The 17,715-nt window shown below is 44.3% G+C and overlaps 1 protein-coding gene across 1 annotated transcript in view; it reads right to left on the reverse strand.

Annotated features, from left to right (window-relative positions):
• usp43b (ubiquitin specific peptidase 43b) overlaps positions 1 to 13,010 on the reverse strand; it is a 79,654-nt gene extending 66,644 nt beyond the window's left edge. The window contains exons 1-2 of the mRNA XM_075453140.1: positions 12,054 to 13,010; positions 6,830 to 6,976 (exon numbers count right to left, since the gene is read on the reverse strand). Coding sequence (XP_075309255.1) covers positions 6,830 to 6,976; positions 12,054 to 12,680 — 774 coding nt within the window. The 5' untranslated portion in view covers positions 12,681 to 13,010. The remainder of the gene's footprint in view (positions 1 to 6,829; positions 6,977 to 12,053) is intronic.
• Positions 13,011 to 17,715: the final 4,705 nt, after the last annotated feature.

Below are 17,715 nucleotides of genomic sequence, written 5' to 3' on the forward strand. Positions count from 1 at the left end.
CTGTGGCCATTTCTCAACTGTAATGAACTGTGGGATTGTTCGCTGAAGGCACTTTTTGGCACTATTTACAAAGGAATTTTGGACTCAAGTCGTTAAAACCGAGGTATCTGGATTGAGCCAGTCACTGATGTGGGGCAAAGACAAGCCAAAACCTCAAAAACAAAGTGGTCATATTCGCACCCGACCCTGCGAGCTGCTTTTCCAGCTGGGTGGCTCCGAGCCACAGGAAGTCATTTCAGCTTGGCAGGACAGACGCTGTCAAAGCCAGACAAGAGGAAACACACACAAGAATCACAACTGAGTCATTTGGATCCCGCCTCGACCAGAACGGGGAGCAGCACCAAGCACACGCAGGCAACCGCTCCGCTGAGCTCTGGGTTTACATCACATTTAGGCATTTAGCAGATGATTTTATCTAAAGCGATTTATAAGTGATGAACGCAGTTCAAGTTACAGTGCAACAGGAAAGGTGGGTTCGGTTGTCAGGAGAGGGGGTGTTCTCGGAAGAGAGAGGTCTTGAGAGCAGAGAGGGACACCTTTGCTCTGATAGCGTTTGGGAGCTCATTTCACCACCGTGGGACTACAAATGAAATCTGGATTACGAATGTTTTGTGTGTAGGGAAGGCAGGGCCACATAGGCCTGACAGGAGCCTTTTTTTTGATTGACCATGTCAAAAGCAGCAGACAGGCCCAAGTAGAGTTAGAAGAGCGCTTATAAGCACGTTCCACAAGAATACCGACAATAAACCACATTTGAAACTTTGTTTCAGCCAACAACCACACACATAAAAATTACAAATCATATCTCAATGATTGAAGCTGTATGACATCCCATACTAGCAGTATTATTTATGAACATTTTCTTACCCCCTGCTGCGTCCTGTGAGCCGAGTTCCAGCCTCGTTTTGGCGTTGACGAAGGTATTCCGGCTAGTTGGCTGGGGCCACAAAAATAAAGCGGTAAGAAAATGTTCACAAATAATATTGCTAGTATGGGATGTCATACAGCTTCATGTCAAAAGAGGTGAAGTATCCCTTTAAGGGCCAAATTATGATTGTTTTCCTGCTAACGAGTAGCAAGGAGGTGGTACATGGCTTTATCAGCCACTATCAAAGGTTTTGATCCAGTATAACTCGGAAAAATTTAATAGAGACCCACCGTCTCTCAGGAGTTACTGTTCAGCTGGTTTTCACCAACCTCAAGACAGATCACCTTCTTTGCCAACATTAATCGTCAAGGTCCTCGCCGAGTCCTCACTGTAAATGATCCGATGACACCCGTCTGTCCAGACATGACCAACCCACATGCATGGGTTGCTGTGATGATGAACAACAGTAACAACACTGGTGATGTCGCTTACAAATTATTTGTCTTTTAGAGCCTTGGCCGTTCACAGGACTCCCTGCGAATCACCATTGCATATGCGCTGGATTTAAGAGTTAGATGTGCACTATTTGAGTGGCAACTTCCTGGCGAGAACATTCCAATGCATTTCCCTGTGGTTCTAATTATGAAAAATGAAGTTCAATATTTGATAGATTTTTATGTTTTTGTACAAAAACAGTGCTTTTGCCTGACCAGTCACATTATGTGAATAGCTGCAATTTAGCATTTCTATGCTATGTAGAATTGTTTCAGGAGCCCATTTTTCTTTTTTTTTTCTCCACGTTGCCAGTTTAGTGTTTGACCGATGCGCCATCCTTGGGAATCAACATACTTTTTCCTCAGGTAAAGAGTCAGAGAAGGGGGCCGTAGCTGATGGGTCTCTAAGATGTGGGAGCTACTCACAGCCAAATCGGTGAGTGTGTGTGTGTTTAAGAGACGGGCAACACGGGAGAAACCACTGCTCTAATCGACAATACTGTTGTCACGCTTTGTGATGCTGGAATCGCTGTTTGCCATTTGAAAGAACACACAGATGTGCTCCAATGCCACCAAGCAAAGGTGAACAGTGGTGGATTAAGAAGGACACTTGTTTTGCACAAATACTTTGCAAATGCTGTGCGAAAAGGCCGACTTTGCTATTACGATCCCTAATATCTCTGATTGCCACTGCTGTTTACTGTCCCCTGTCTGCTACAGCTCTCCTTCTGAGTACTCTCAGGGTGCACAAGTGTCCCTTTCTTCCAGCCACTAACAAAGAGGTACATTCATAAAGCCAACGGGGAGAAAAACACACACACACACCCACACACAGAGAGATATTCACACTTGCACTGTGTTTCCTAAGCAATAAACGATCAACAAAGCAAGAGAGAATGTGCGTTGCATGAGTCAAAGCCATAGGGAGTCAACAGCAAACGTTGGAATCTGTGTAGTGCGAGCACGAAGCATTCAAGACACCCAGCGGTTGCGAAGGCAAAGCCAGCGCAACAGGTCTGTAGCTACAGAGGGATACTGGGGAGCCCCATTATTCGTACTTCCTGCTTAGGTTCTGTTTTTCATGCGCTCAAAAGGTTACAAACAACAGAAACTTAAAAATAACTAGCACGGGTCTGCAGAAGAGGACGGGACCCGACAAATCCTCGTCTGTGAGAGAGAGAACGTGCTTGGACTGGTAAAACTGAGCCCTGGCCAAGCTGAGGAGGAGATTCACACTCAGATGCACCAACAAAACATTAAAAAAAATAAAAATAAAGACACTAGGCCAAGCACTGACTGACTTTATATCTTACAGTGGTGCCATTCCCTCTGCTGCTCTTTTCCTACTTTAGAAAGTTAATCTGAGGGAGGGACGGTGATATCAGCCCGCATTCCACAGCGTTACTGTACATTCCTACAGAGCTCCACAACGTCAGCGCTACCAAGAACAAAACAGTTGATAAGAAGAGGAGTAAACCATGATTCATAGGGAGACAGAATTACTGGAATTACTTCCCTCTCAGCTGCGATACGAAGCGGAGTGTTTATCTACTTGCATGCTTCCTCGCTGATAAAAGTGAAATCCTTGACAACTTTTGATGTCTGCAAAGAGCCGACCCTGGCTGATAGCAGAAGGCCTGGACGAACATAAGAGACAACTGTCACAAGAGATTTTCTACTCCAGACAGAAGCCATATTGCCGCTCTCTCCCCGTCTCACTGCTGAGATATCGACTCAAACAACAAGGAAGCAAGGAAACAGCAGTGAAATAAGCCATGTCCTTTTGACCGCCTGCATCTCTGCTGTCAATTCTTCAATCGAAACCTTTTATCGACAGGGAACCTATCAAAACCAAAGTGCTTAACGGGACGAAAAAAACCCAAGAAAAAACAATTACAAAGTGTAAAAAGGTCTTCCCAGTAAATCCCCCCCCCCCCAAAAAAAAACACTTTAGGAAAGAAAAAAAATCTTCAAATGTGGTGCCAGCAGGAATAATAATTAAAAAAAAGTGAATGGCACAATAACATGAATCAAAACTGCTGAAAATACAACTGTTGGCATTATTTTTTTTTTCTAAAGGTTAGAACAGCTGGACTAAACATCTGCGTTGACATGCTTATCAAAATGTATCTGGCAGCCAAAAATTAGGGCAAAATTTCCATCTACGTCCTCCGTTTCCTCTCATAACAGATGTCATCGTTTATCCAGGGAGTTGAGTTGGCTGTGGATGTGGACCCAATGGGGGGAGGGCAGCAGCTTCTGGAGCAGAAGCACAAATGTGATCACAATGCTTAAACGAGTCATTGGTATGGGAACTTGATGACTTCACTCGGCTTAACCCAAAGCAAGTGACCGCAAAACAGAGGACAAGAAATTGTTTCCCAAAAGTCCAAAAAAAAAAAGGGGGGGGGGGGCACTCAAATGTTCTCACCCTTAGACGAACGTCGCCGTCCTCACAGCTGTTAAAACTGATCGGACGAATGATGCCCAGAGTACAATGCAGGCAGCAGCGCTGCCAGACGTGTCGCCCAAATCAGACATTCTGTAGACCTCAGCTGTTCCTCAATATTTTGCACATAAACATGACTGAGTATCGACAGCCATGCCAGCGACTGTTTGCTGCTGTACTGAACCGACGTCGGCACGCTAACATGCTCGCAGAAGCTAAATGTGAGCGACTTGCATTCATTTCACTGTAATCGCCATTTTAGTCAAGAGCGAAAGCCTTTCCGATGTGTGCCAATTAGCAAAAAGTATAACTTAAGCTGATTATATGAGAAAATAAGGGCAAGAAAAAAGTCGAATGGGCTTCATCTAAGCCAGAGATACTCATTGCGCGGCTCGCGAGCCACAAATGCGGCTCCTCAAGCTTTAATTGGTGGCTCACACTCGCATAGTAACTTCTAACAATAACAATACATTTTTCAAATAACATACAGCGAATACTGCACAGTATTAAGTATTTTTATTAAGTTTGCGTTTTTGTAGTATTAAGTATTTTTATTAAGTATTAATTAAGGCTTAATGGTGTTTCCTAAAGGGGGCACTGTTACACCTGGCAATGCAGCCCGCTTAAACCACCTCACACCTGACCTCAGAGCACGCTAGCTCCTTTAGCCAGCGCGAGATGCAGGCACAATGGATCGGTTTTTAATTTAAAAAGGGCAAAAACCACTAAACCAGCACAAAAACCATGCTCATCTTGGTTGTCTCACTATGATTACAACAACAAACTACAAATACAACATGAAGAAAGTCAAGGACATGCATGCCAGCTTCCGCTCATCCCAGTATTAAGGCAAATATGGTCTTAATTGAAAATGTATTGGCTGTGTTGTTTCTTTTCTGTGGGATGTTTTATATGTAGAAATGCATATTTGCAAAAGGGGAACTTAGTATGTTGTCATAAAAGTAGCTCTTCCCTTGATTTTGCTCTGCCAATGTGGCTCTTGTGAAAAAAAAAATAGGGAGTATCACTGATCTAAGCAGTTCCAGTTCAGCTCGTGGGGGAACATCATCATCCATACTGGATTTCAGGGTAACCCATCCAATTTCTCATTCAGAAACTTAAATCCAACTTAAAATTCGACATTGGGTGGCCGTGGCTCAACCGGTAAAGTGGTCATCTTTTCAACCAGAAGGCTGGCGGCTTGCTTCCTTGCACATCCACATGTCGAAGTGTCCTCGGGCAGGATACTGAACCCCACGCTGCCCTCCACTTGTTCGTCGGTGTGCGATTGCAGAGACAAAGCGCTGCGTACAGTAAAAAGAGGGCATTTATATGATAAAAGAAAAGTTGTTGGAATGCCTGCGTGAATGTTCTACCTGAACACGTTGCCACGCACGCAACCATGACACACGCATATGGCTCCGGTACAATTTGACACAAGTCTGTCGTTTCATTACCGTTGTTGAAATATCCAACAGACGTGCCGTCACCTTCTACTGTTCACCAGCCCGACGACACCCACCGGTACCTGCCATTACTCGCATTAAGAGCTTAGAGTGCTGCTGTGTTATCAGCCACGTGTGTGTTTTGCTCAGGTCAAACGAATTGGCCACAATTTCAGGGCAATTCAAAAAGAATTTAAAACAATAAAAATGCAAAATGGACATTTACATGTTCAAAAGAGGGCTAAAGGAAACGCCCACGTACAATTTAGTTCCATGAGCTCTAAATCGACAGTTTTTTTAAGCCTCGTGTCCTCCACACCTCACAGGCTCCTTTAGGTGTTAACAAGGTGAGGCGACATTCTTCCTGGGGCGCCACATGCAGACCTTATCAGCAACTCTCCAATCCCAGCCTCCCGTCATGTCCTCGGCACATCCAAAATGCACCAAAAGATATGCTTGGCTCCCCACCAAAAAGCCCCGCCCCATCCTTCACTCTCAGGCCTAAATTAAAGGGGAGCTCGGCTGATGAGGGAGGGAAATTGAGTTATATGGCATCAGACGTCTGTCTGAACAGTGGAACTATGGATGTAAAATAAGACCGACTGACACAGCAAGGTGCTCACACAGAGGATAGAGCCAACCTGCTCCTTATATTCTCTCTGTCACATCTCACAGATCTCACCCTCTGAAGACAGACCAGCCTAAAAAGGCAACATAACCTTGGCTACTTATGAACTCTGCTGAGTGGGCATTTTCCAAAAATACAGCCTTTCTTCCCCCTTTCAAACTGAGGATACAAAGTCATTCATGCAACTTTCAAAGAGAAAGCATGTTGTATTTCAAACTATCAAATCAACTTGATACCTGAAAATCCTACTTGATGCTGTAGCGATGGAATAAGTTATTGTTCGGAGTAACAAAGGGCGCCGAGTCCGAGTAGATCTACATGCATGACTCACTAATAGCAACGTAGTGCTTCTAATAAGTTTATTCTCACCTGAATCAACTATATAATAGGGCGATATCTACTTCTAAAAGTAAAAACGTGTTTTTAATAACACATGAATGTTCTGCTATAATGGTTCCAATCTAGAGGTATCCGGATGCAGGACGCCTGCAGGCACACCTCCTGAAGGGGACACGCTGAAAGAAAAGCCAACACCGGATCTTCACACTCTTACTCGCTTCATTTTGCAGGAAACGCGTTCGACACAGAGGGAGGCTGCGCGGTACGAGGTCGCCACATTGGTTCTGGTGGCATGAATGAAAATTGGTCTGAAGAACCAATTTTGAGGCCTGCGGCTAACCTCTGAGGATATAAATATCGTGGAGAGGTCTGTGGAAATTTGAAAATATTTCTGTACAAACCTTATTGACTCGAGTTACAATAAACACGGTTTAATACCGACGTTTTGTTCTTTTATTGTCCGGATAGCTCATCCACATTTGCACGTCACAACGTCCCTTTACAGCCCCACATTCCTTGCGATGTTGCTACGGTTACTGTAGCAGGTTCTACTGCGGAGAAGCTTTTCCTTACGGAGGACTGCTGCTACGCGCTGGTGAGACATACCTTTCCAGGAGCTTTGGCCTTGTTGTTGTTGTTGTGAGACGCCAGGATGACATCTTCGTGGACCCGATCCAGCAGCCACAAGAGGAATTCCAGGGCATCGTGTTGGGAATTACCGCGAAACTGTGACCCATACTTCGACACCACAGTCTGGAGGGAGGGAGAAGTAGACGTGATGAAAGCGTCATTTTTCTGCATCTACATAGTTATTAGACTTTGGTGCATTTTATGAGCAGAAAAACTGTTAGTAAAGGAAGAGAGCTGTGCAACTCCACGGTGAATTTTCCTAATTGTCAGTCTTTTTTAGAATTAAGCTGTAAGTTTTATCTGGAAGAAGCCTCAACGTTTATAATTATCTTAAAATATGACTCTCAGGCACTGCTCACATAGGTTTGTGTGTCCATCTATTGTTTTCTGAATGAGCGGCTCCCACAGAACGCTGATCAGAGGAACCCTAGAATTGCAAATCTGCATCAATGCTCTTCACGCTTCTCCAGCCATTTCACACTTTGACTGATGCAGAGTCATTTCGGATTTACAAATTCTGCCTTCGTCTACGCCTCTTAAAAAACCCAAGCTTGTTAAAGAGTATTTTAGTGTCTGAAAGCATTACCTTCACTGCCTTCACATTCGGAGAATCTTCATGTCAAACAAGAGCTCTGAACAATATTTTGCTTAAAAAGGGGGCTGAAAACCGCCCGAACTTCAATTCGCAATCGCATTGGAATGTGAAAGCAGATGTTAATGTGACCAACTTAATTAGGCCAGGAATTAGCCTCATGAACTGCAGCTGGCAGCTCCAGGAAGCAGAGACAGTGATGAGAGATTATGGACAGACTTTAATCTGTAGTATGGAATATGCTTCTTATAGTTGTTACACTTCAATGTGTTGTCAGGGTGAAGCTAGAAGGTTGTGAATGGAGAGCCACAAGGTCAATTCTTTAAAAAAAAAAAACTTTAAAAAACTGCAACAACCCAAGGAACCCCCCCCCCCCCCCCCCCAAAAAAAAACAGACAATGATACTCAATTAAAAACTGGACTTAGTCAGCACCAAAGTGTACCTGAGCAAAGCAAGAGAGCTAATAAGTATGTCTGCGTTAATGACCAAATTAAAGTGGAGCTATTCTGCATTTCTAAAGCAGTTCTTGATTAAAAAAAAAAAATAATAATAAATAAATAAATAAATAAATAAAAAGATGGTAGACTCTTCGCAGGGCGATAAAGTTCTCTCATCGCGTCTTTTCTAATCTTGGCGTGAAAGTGAAGCTCTGGATCGCCGGGAAGTCAAAAAGTGATGACTGTCGTCATCAGGTGGTGAAGTCTGTATAACAACACAGAGATAAGCTGGTCCCAAAATACATAAAGCTGAAATACAGATCCGATCTCACAGCCATGTCCTCGGTGAGCAACATCTTCATTACCTCAAAATACAGCACGAAACCAAGAGCTGGAAAGGCACCGAGATATATTTTCACACTGCATGTTGGCTGCATATATTTTCTGCTCTGGCTTCTTTTTCCTCCTCTACCTAGCACACCTCTGACTCTGGGAAGTATTCAGTACAACTCTACTTTTACACTAAATATACATATTCAGTATGAAGTATTTCCATACGATTTATACTCTTTTCCACCTCGTTTCATTCTGCAAAGTAATTTGTGTACATCATCATACTCGCAGCCCACCTTTCCACATACATTATGGCTCAGACTATTAAGTAAAAACGCAGCCTTTTAAAAAATAAAAAATAAATGAATGCTGTTGAAACACTGAGGCTTGTTTGAAGGAGATGCTTTGAAATTTGCTAGGAGCCGTGATCTGTGCTCACCTGAAGCCGCTGTGCAGCCAGTCATTACAGCGAAGCAATAACAGTGATTACCATCAGCTCTTTGAAGGTGGCAATTGTCTGAGCAATATAATTAAGGCTGGGGAGAGGCCGCAAGGTTTTTATTACCGTCTCCGACATAATGGTCACTCTACAGTGGTGATGTGTGTGACCGTTTAACTTGGGAAAAAAAAAAAAAAAAAAACTATTTTTAGCTTATGCTAAATACTAAACCATCTGTCCGTGGCTGGATAAGTGTTAACTTTTGGCTGTAAATTGATATATCTGGCTGTTAGCACACCCTGGGAATTAAGAGCGCTGCTAATCAAATGCACCCCATTAATTACCAAAACACCTCATACCAACTGTCAAGCACGGTGGTGGAGGGATGATGATTTGGGCTGTTTTACAGCCACAGCACCTGGGCACCTTGCAGTCAGTGAGTCCACCACGAACTCCTCTGTACACCGAAGTATTCTAGAATTAAATGTGAGGCCATCTGTCTGACAGCTAAAGCATGACTGAAACTGGGTCATCAACAGGAAAATGATCCCAACCCTACAACAGAATGTCTGAAACAGAAAAGAATCGAGGTGTTGCAGTGGTGCGGTAAAAGTCCAGACCTCAACCTGACTGAAATGCTGTGGTGGGACCTTAAGAGAGCTGTGCATAAACATCTGCCTGCAAACCTCAATGAAATAAAGCTACACTTTAAAGAAGGGCGGGCCAAAAATCCTCCACAACGATGAGCGAAAACCATAAAGAAAACAAATCACTTCAAGTTATTGCAGCAGAAAGTGATTCAACAAGCTGCTTGACATGAAAGTGAAAAACTAGGCAGGGGGTATACTTAGTTTTTACGCACACTACTTCAACATGACACTGTAATATGTCGTCAGTTGTTGTTAATCTGGGTTTATATTTACTTTATTGTAAGGACCGTTTGATTTAATATGGGCTGATAAGTAAAAAAAGCTTATAAAACAGTCCACCTGACTCGGCCCACCAATACATACTGCAGAGAAGATGGCCTTTCTGTTCAGCCATCCCGCCCGTTAAGCCTAACTCCCCTCCTTTTCAGACTCCGTGTTATGAGAAACAATAAACTGGCTGTGGAGCAACTGTTTGAGTTTCAGGCTTCGTCCTCGTTCGGGCCCCTCTGCGCAAACACACAGCCCTGTCGGGCGGGCATGGGGAGGTCAGAAAAACACAAGAGCACTGTCCAGATCAAACGCACACATCTGCTCCCAGGTTGAAGAATCTCAGCCCCGTCAACAGGCAAACATCAGAGACCCATCTGTGAGAGCGGAAGCTCAGAGCACACTGAACACGATACTTATCACAAAGCACCAAAGTGGTACTTAATCTTTTGTGAACACTTCTTAAAGCCGCTTCCCTCCTTCCACCTGCGTTGTCCCTTAAGCTTGGTGGTGCTGGAATGTGCTTGAGAGCGAGGACTGTGCTGTTTTATTTCATTCCTCAGTGGGACGCCGCACTCAGATGACCCGAGAGGAGGCCACTCAGAAGAACTTCTAATCATGGGAGGATAATTCTACGCTCACAGTCCAGGTACACGCAAGCGGCAAGGTTTCTCTAGAACATTGTCCAAAAGATCTTACATTTACGTGATGACGCATAAATAGGTTCTATAGTTAGTCCTGTCCACTCAATATAATCTAATACAAAATATGAGCATACCTTTTCCCACCTGTAGATGTCACCTGACTTCTTAATGGGTTAATCTGAATGTTTTGGCAGAGCCTTTCTAATCCTCCAAAGACAAAACACATGACTTTCGGAAGCATGACTGATAACCAACTGCCGCCTTAAATCAACAAATTAAAGAGAGCCATTTTAAACAGAGACAAATCCTTTCGGTGGAAATGCTCACGAGTGTTTAGTGCCGTTTTCGGTTGCTGCAAGTGGGAGCTCGTTCAGCCTCTCAAGACACAAGCCTCAGAGCTATCTGATCATTTTATAATCCTTTCTCCAGGCAGCTGTGGTATTACTCAACAGGCAATTTCAGAGGACTCGGGCTGCACAAACCCAGGACCTCCTGTGGCCAAATCACAGCCAAGAACAGCAGTGTGTGTGGAGGTGTGTGTGTGTGTGTGTTTGCATCCTAACACAGGAAACATCTCATCACATACAAAGAGTCGTGCTCGGTGTTTTTTTTTAAATTTATCTTTAAGATCTTGGCAAGATTATCTACGCTGCTCCCTCTGATCGTTGGGCTGAGATGTGATATCGGAGTCCTGCAAGATAAGGGGGAAATCAAAGTGTGGAGGTGAAGATTTATGGGCGGTATGAATTCTGGTTGATAGGGGGAGTTTTTCAGAGAGCACAACAAAGAGGAAACTTTACTGAAAAAAAACAACCTATTTAAACGGATTCTCTGCATCAGAGACCACCGACACAGCCGATTCATGCCGTGAAAAACTGACCACTGCAAACCTCAGGTAAAACCTTCAGCTTCCTGATATCCCCTTCCAGGGATAAAACAACATAAACCTGCATATGCAGAAGCGGTCAAGATATTCCCGTAGTCATCCTTCCAGAGTAATTAGCATGTCTAAGAATAGACCCATTGTGAGTTTCTTTGTTCGCTGCTCCACATTATCTGCTTCTTGCCTTGAACTACGGCTCAGAAATCCAGAGCAAAAAGCTGCAGGCAGATAAAACTGCATTCCCCGCCCCAGTGAGGGTAGATAGGAGGGCCTGAGGGTTTCCTCATAGGGTTCTGCCATAGCCCCTGATCCTCGGGGAGGAAAGATTCTATAGTGGAAAGTAAACCATCTCCCGTCTCTGACATCATAACAGCAGCACATCCGCTGCAAACACCTCCCTTAAGAGCAGCAATTTAAAAAAAACAAAAAACTTATTTATTTTTTAAAATATAATCACAAAATCATTAGCAAACCGACAGCAGAATTAAGCTTTTGTTTAACTCTTTTCAGAAGCAGCACAGATGTTCTGCTAGAAAAATAAATAAATAAAAAAATCCCAGTGCAGCATGTGAGTCAGGCACCTGCTGAACTTGCTGTGACACCGAGCAGCAACCTCATTATCACTTAGCAGGGGAGCACTGAAGTCACAGGGCACCTCTGCATGTTACTGCCTGTGTTACTGCCAGGCGGATGGGTGATACAGCATTAAAGCATCTCTTATCAGAAGAGGACATTCAAACAACTCTTGGTGGCGTTCACATCATTCGGTCTTCATAATGATGTGATGCTGTAAGATCAAACTTAGGAGCTATTCATGCAAGCAGGTTTTTAGTTAATGAGACTGTTGGAACTGTGAGCTTAACTTTAACACATTCTGGACTGTTAACACACTACAGGGTCTCGCGTGCACCTGCAGACTTTAGGTTTTGGGTCTGCTGCACTTTTTTGGGATACCTTGAAGTCCACTGAGAGCTGCGGGGTGTACTCCAAAGTCCACAGAGCCCTGACAAGGGACGCCAACTGCTCCGTCACTTCTCCCCTGACCAGCCGCGTCTCGTCACTTTTCGCCGTCCCGTTCACCGTGCTTTCGCTCAGGTCCATCTTGTACCGATCCAAGCCCAGATACTCGGCCAGCAGGTCGGTGTTGCTCAAACACTGGACCACGGCGTTCATGAAACAGGTGTTACCGTGGTTCTTCAGCCCCAGGGCGCCTGGGATTTTTTCTCCGTACTGGCAGAGCAGTTTTTCCCTGCCGGTGCACAGAGAGGAGGACGTGCTCGGAGGGTTTTTCGCCACTCGATCCCAAGACGCTTGTGCGTCGTCTTTCACCATAACTGAGCTGGCGCTGAGGGTGCAAGGTGCGCCATTTCGAAACCCCCCATCGTCGTCCTCCGCGTCCTGCGCGTCAGCGTCTCCAAAGTGGGTGAAAGTGCCCAAAGTTTTGATAATTCTGTTCATAAAGCTCCCCACAGACTTGAACGATTTCTTGCGGAACAGCTTCCCAGACTTCGCCTTTTTCTCTTTGCGCTTCTCCTCCTTCGACGTCGGCGTTTCCTCCTTGACTCTGCTTTGTTTCTCCATGACGGTAACTCTTACACCCTCGTCGTCCTATTCTGGGAGGGATAATTGTGCAGATTTCGACGCCGGTGTCTCACTTCTCCTCCCGCGTCCCTTGTCCCGATGGAAGGCGGCAAAGTGCGCAAAGGTGCCACCATCGCGGAGCCGGGAGACGCAACGGCAAGCTGTTAATCCACACGCATCTGCCAGAAAACCTTCCTCGTCCATCCCAGCACTTACTGAAGGCGTTCATTATAACTCCGACGGCGCTGTCACAAGCGGCACCTCGTCACGGCCAGCACGACAGGAGCCGCTGCGCCGTCCAGTTGCGGCACTAAGTTCGCCTGGAAAATGCCTGTGATTGTGTGTCAGCCCCCCCCCCCTCCCTCACTCTCCCACTTTGCAACACATGGAGGAGATACGAGAGCCGTGTACAGCTGGGATTCGTGACACAGAGATTCGATTTTACTTTTGCATCAATAATGAAAGGCAGTTTGGCTCAGTCGTAGGTGCAAAAAGACTACTTACAAAATACAATTTTTAAAAACGCCTTTCATTCAAAAGCTTACACAAATCTAACTCCAGCAGTACTATTAACACAGTGTACTAAGATATGCAAAGTTTAGGGGGTATATTACCATCGACAGGTTTGGCTGCTCGATATACAGCCAGAACATCTCCATCTGCATCATTGCTGGGGTCATTACTGACATGATCCTTAGCTGAACAGCAAATCCTCCGAGGAACGGCTGAAAAAGAAGACATTCCCGCAGTGTTAAATGTCGTATTAGTAGCTTCCGAGTAAATGACTGAAAAATGTGCCTAGTTGTTTTCAGATTGTGTAAAATGCAACTAAATCAGAATGAATCGATTTGCCAATCTCATCATGTTCACAATAGAACACAGAGAACGTATCCAATGTGGAAAGTGAAACATTTTAATATTCAATGAAAAATACTAGATCCTGAATTTGACGGCAGCGACACATCTCAAAGAAGTTTCGGATGGGCGACAGGTCGGGAACACGATTGGGTGTAAAAAGAGCACCTTACAGAGGCAAAGTCTCACAGAAATAAAACTGAACAGAGGTTCCTCAAACCACAAAAACTGCATCAACAAATTAACGAGCAATGCAGACTGATGCTCCTCAATGTATATTGCAAAGACTTGGAATATTCCACCATCTACAGCGAGAAATATCACCAGAAAATTCAGACAATCTGGAGACATCCCTGTGGACAAAGGGGACATGACTGATATTCAATGTGGAGCACCAAAGATCTTCAGGCCCTCAGGCGGCACCGCATCAAAAACAGACACGATTCCGTCATGGAAATCACTGCATATGCTCTGGAACGCTTCCAGAAATCATTGTCTGTGAACACAGTTGAACCGCTACATCCACAAATGCAGGTTAAAGGGATAGTTCGCCTCTTTTGACACGAAGCTGTATGACATCCCATACTAGCAATATCATATATGAATATTTTCTTACCCCCTGCTGCGTACTGTGTACGGGCTGTGTAGACCGTGCAGACCGAAGTGTAGACCGAGCAGTCCCCTGCTTCCAAGCAGTCAACATCGTGACAGGCGCGGCTGTCGGCAGCACGCAGTGATACGAAGGGAGAGAAAATAGTGCCAAGCGATTGTGAGGTCTGACTTTTTTGATTTTGTGAAACAAATGTATTACTCTTTTGAACGCATATTGTTTTGAGAAGCAAAACGCTTTATTTTTGTAGCCCCAGCCAACTAGCCGAACTACTTTTGTCAACGCCAAAACGAGGCCGGAACTCGGCTCACAGTACGCACTAGGGGGTAAGAAAATATTCATAAATGATATTGCTAGTATGGGATGTCATACAGCTTCATGTCAAAAGAGGCAAACTATCCCTTTAAAGCTCTTTCCTGCAAAGGAGACGCTACGTGTGAACACGATCCAGAAACACTGCTATCTTTTCTGGGTCAAAGCTCATGCAAAAATGGACTGAAGCAAAGCTGAAAACTGTTTGAAACCATTTTTGGAAATTTGAAACCATTTTGGGAAATCACGGACATCGCATCCTGATGGGGAAAGTAACCACACGGCCTGTAAGCAGTGCGCTGCATCTCTGATGGTATGGGAATGCATTCATGCTTATTAAACTGGCAACTTTCACATCTGGAGAGGCACCATCGATGCTGAAAGGCATATACAGGTTTTAAAGCAACATTATTTTGGAAAATAAAAGACCACTTCAATTTCAAATAGTCATGTTGCCTTTTATGCATTATGTAAAAATTTAAATCTGAAATGTAATGGCGACATCTGTTCAACCTTTCCTTTTAAAAATTTCGTGATGTAAAACCATAAAGTTGCAAAAAAAAAGCCCAAAACTGAAACAATCCCATCCCTCCGATCATACTTACTGTACAGTGTTGGAGTAGATGTTCTTTAGTTTTGTTCCATCATTGTTTTCTAAAGGCCAGAATTAGTCTTTTATGGCACTTACAGGCCTTTAAAAAATGAGGATAAGCCATTTAATGAGGAATCATTCTATAATAAAACAAATATTAAATCACTATGTGATGTCACACACACACACACACACACACACACACACACACACACACACACACACACACACACACACACACACCTACCTTTGCCTGTTTGAATGATCAGCTGTCTACACTTACATTTCTTCCCCAAGGACCAAGACAGTGTATAAACTCTTCTAATGCAGCTCATGACACTTGGAGTCTAACGTGATTCTTTTAGGCTATTTTGATCTTTTCTTAAAAGAGGGCATATCCTGTGTAAGTGAGTGACAGCAGCAGCCTTCAGTAGAAATTCATTAGCGCAGGCTTGAATGGCATTTATCGCAGGTCACAGCGCTCTGGGTCATTACTCTCGTCACTGGGCCATGAATTATAAGGGACTTTATCTCTGTGCGAACCAAAAAAAAGACATGTTTAATCACACAGGGTTGTCACATATAATAACTTTAAAAACGGCAGATTTATAGGGGCATTGAGCGTGAGCAATATGACTGATATGCTTCTCTCATGCAACCTGAAGAGTGAGACGGAGCCAAGACTTTGCAAAAAGAGGGAGCCTCTCACTGCGTTTTCCTCCGTTTAGCGCCGATGAGAACACGGAGCGGCTGTTTTTGTTTGTGGGAAGCGACAATCCAACCAGGAGGCTAGTTTCTAGAAAGAATAAAGTCATGAAATGCTGTCAGCGGAGAGAGCCAGAGAGCCACGCGTGGACACAAACTTAATTTTGAGGATCTGAATACGACCGAGCAAAGCCAAAGTCCTTCTTTTCCCAGCAGAATCTGACCCAAACAAAAGGAAGCAAATAATAATCTCCAAAACGCACCACGCCTGCTGCTCCTGTGAGCCAATGCAGAAAACTATAATCAAGTAAATCCAACTTCCATTAAATGCCCCCCTACGTGCCAATGGGGATAAGCAAGTCTCGCCGTAAGCATTTGTGATATCTACAAACCCACCAAGGCGCTTCGAGATCAACCCTTTGACTTACATAAAACCACAATCTTTATATCCTTGCAGTCAAAATAACAACCCGAGACAGATTACTTTCCTGCATCTTTATTCACAAACACTGACAGCGCAAGAAAGACCCGTCAAAAACCTCCAAAAGCTCTGGGCCGGAGCGCCATCATCATTTGACTACAGGAGAATAGATCCCCCCAACGTCTGACTTTTTAAAAGTCTGTGAGAGTGACCCAGGGGCACCTCTGCGCTGCCACCATCTGGTGCGGACAAGTTTGTAGCAGCGGAATGATCACCTCCGTTTGGAAGTTGTTTCTTTCTTGTTTTTGCCTTCTGTTCCTGTTATATTTGGTGCTTTTCTTTTTCTTCTTGAGGTGACCTTAGACTTTCTCTTGTGAAAGTAAGTACTCCTCAGGCTAAGTAAAAGAAAGAAAGAAAAAAAAGCTTTATCTTAAAAATATGTATCAAAGTAATATTTTTTTTCTTTTTTCTACTGTATGGTTTTTAAATTCCATCATTCCTGATGTGAAGAACATCTCATAGAAAGCAGAGGGTGTAAGAAAAATATACAGGAAGATGCTTTTTTTTTCCAGACTCTCCCGCTACACAGTTTAATCACATCAAAGTTTCTGCGTTGTGGCCTAATGGTTGAATAGTAATATAACAATCTGCCTCTGTGACGCTCTCTGTTGCAACAAAAAGATGAAGTAGGCAACGGAGACCATCTGGTCGCCTGAGTCATATGCTGTCTGCTCAGGGAACAAACCCTCCCTTTAATGAAAGAACAATGCACCATCGCTCCAACGCTGCCCTGCCACGGCTGCCTTTACACAGTAAAATACAACCAGACACACGAGAACACAAGTTTCGTGGCCTCGGAGCACAATAAAAGTTCAGAGTTTACATTCGATTTACAGTGCAATCGATTTATTCTGCTCTCTGTTTCTTCCACAATCTTTCCCTGCTCTCCGTGAGCAGAGTTAAAAGTGGACAGAGCTGATGACTGTTATTCGGGACCACCTGAGTCCTCGCAAAATGCCTACACAGACAAGAGTGATGAAACAGCACGCCCTGGGAGGAAATCAATGCAGCTTCATGTGTTTTTATAGCGCTGACTAAATACAGTGTTCCCGAAAAAAGTTTTTCACGGTTTTACAAGACGATCACCTCAACTCGTCTGTGATGTGAATTAGTTTCAGCAGAAGCAGAGGGTGATGAGTGGGCGAGTCCTGGCTTCCACTGGGTCCCAGATTATGTAGGCCCCATCTGAGCTGGCAATAACACATTCCTTGTCAGTGCCTTTAATCTTAATGCCTTTGGCAGAGGCCTTATGCTTTCTCGTGGTTTCCAGGAGCTTGTGAGGCCTGGGCAGGATCCCCCACACACGCACCTGGACAGAGAATAGACAGCCGTCGGCTTAACGGCACACATGAGGCAACTGACACAGCGCTCCCTCCAGAGACGTGTGGAGCCAGGCTACAGAGCTATTTCGATTCATGCCCTATTTCATCCACCGCCAGTCCTATTTTCACTGTATCTGATGTGTTACCAGTTACAGCAA

The sequence above is a fragment of the Odontesthes bonariensis genome, chromosome 21, assembly GCF_027942865.1.
Source record: "Odontesthes bonariensis isolate fOdoBon6 chromosome 21, fOdoBon6.hap1, whole genome shotgun sequence".
Classification (NCBI taxonomy): Eukaryota; Metazoa; Chordata; class Actinopteri; order Atheriniformes; family Atherinopsidae; genus Odontesthes; species Odontesthes bonariensis.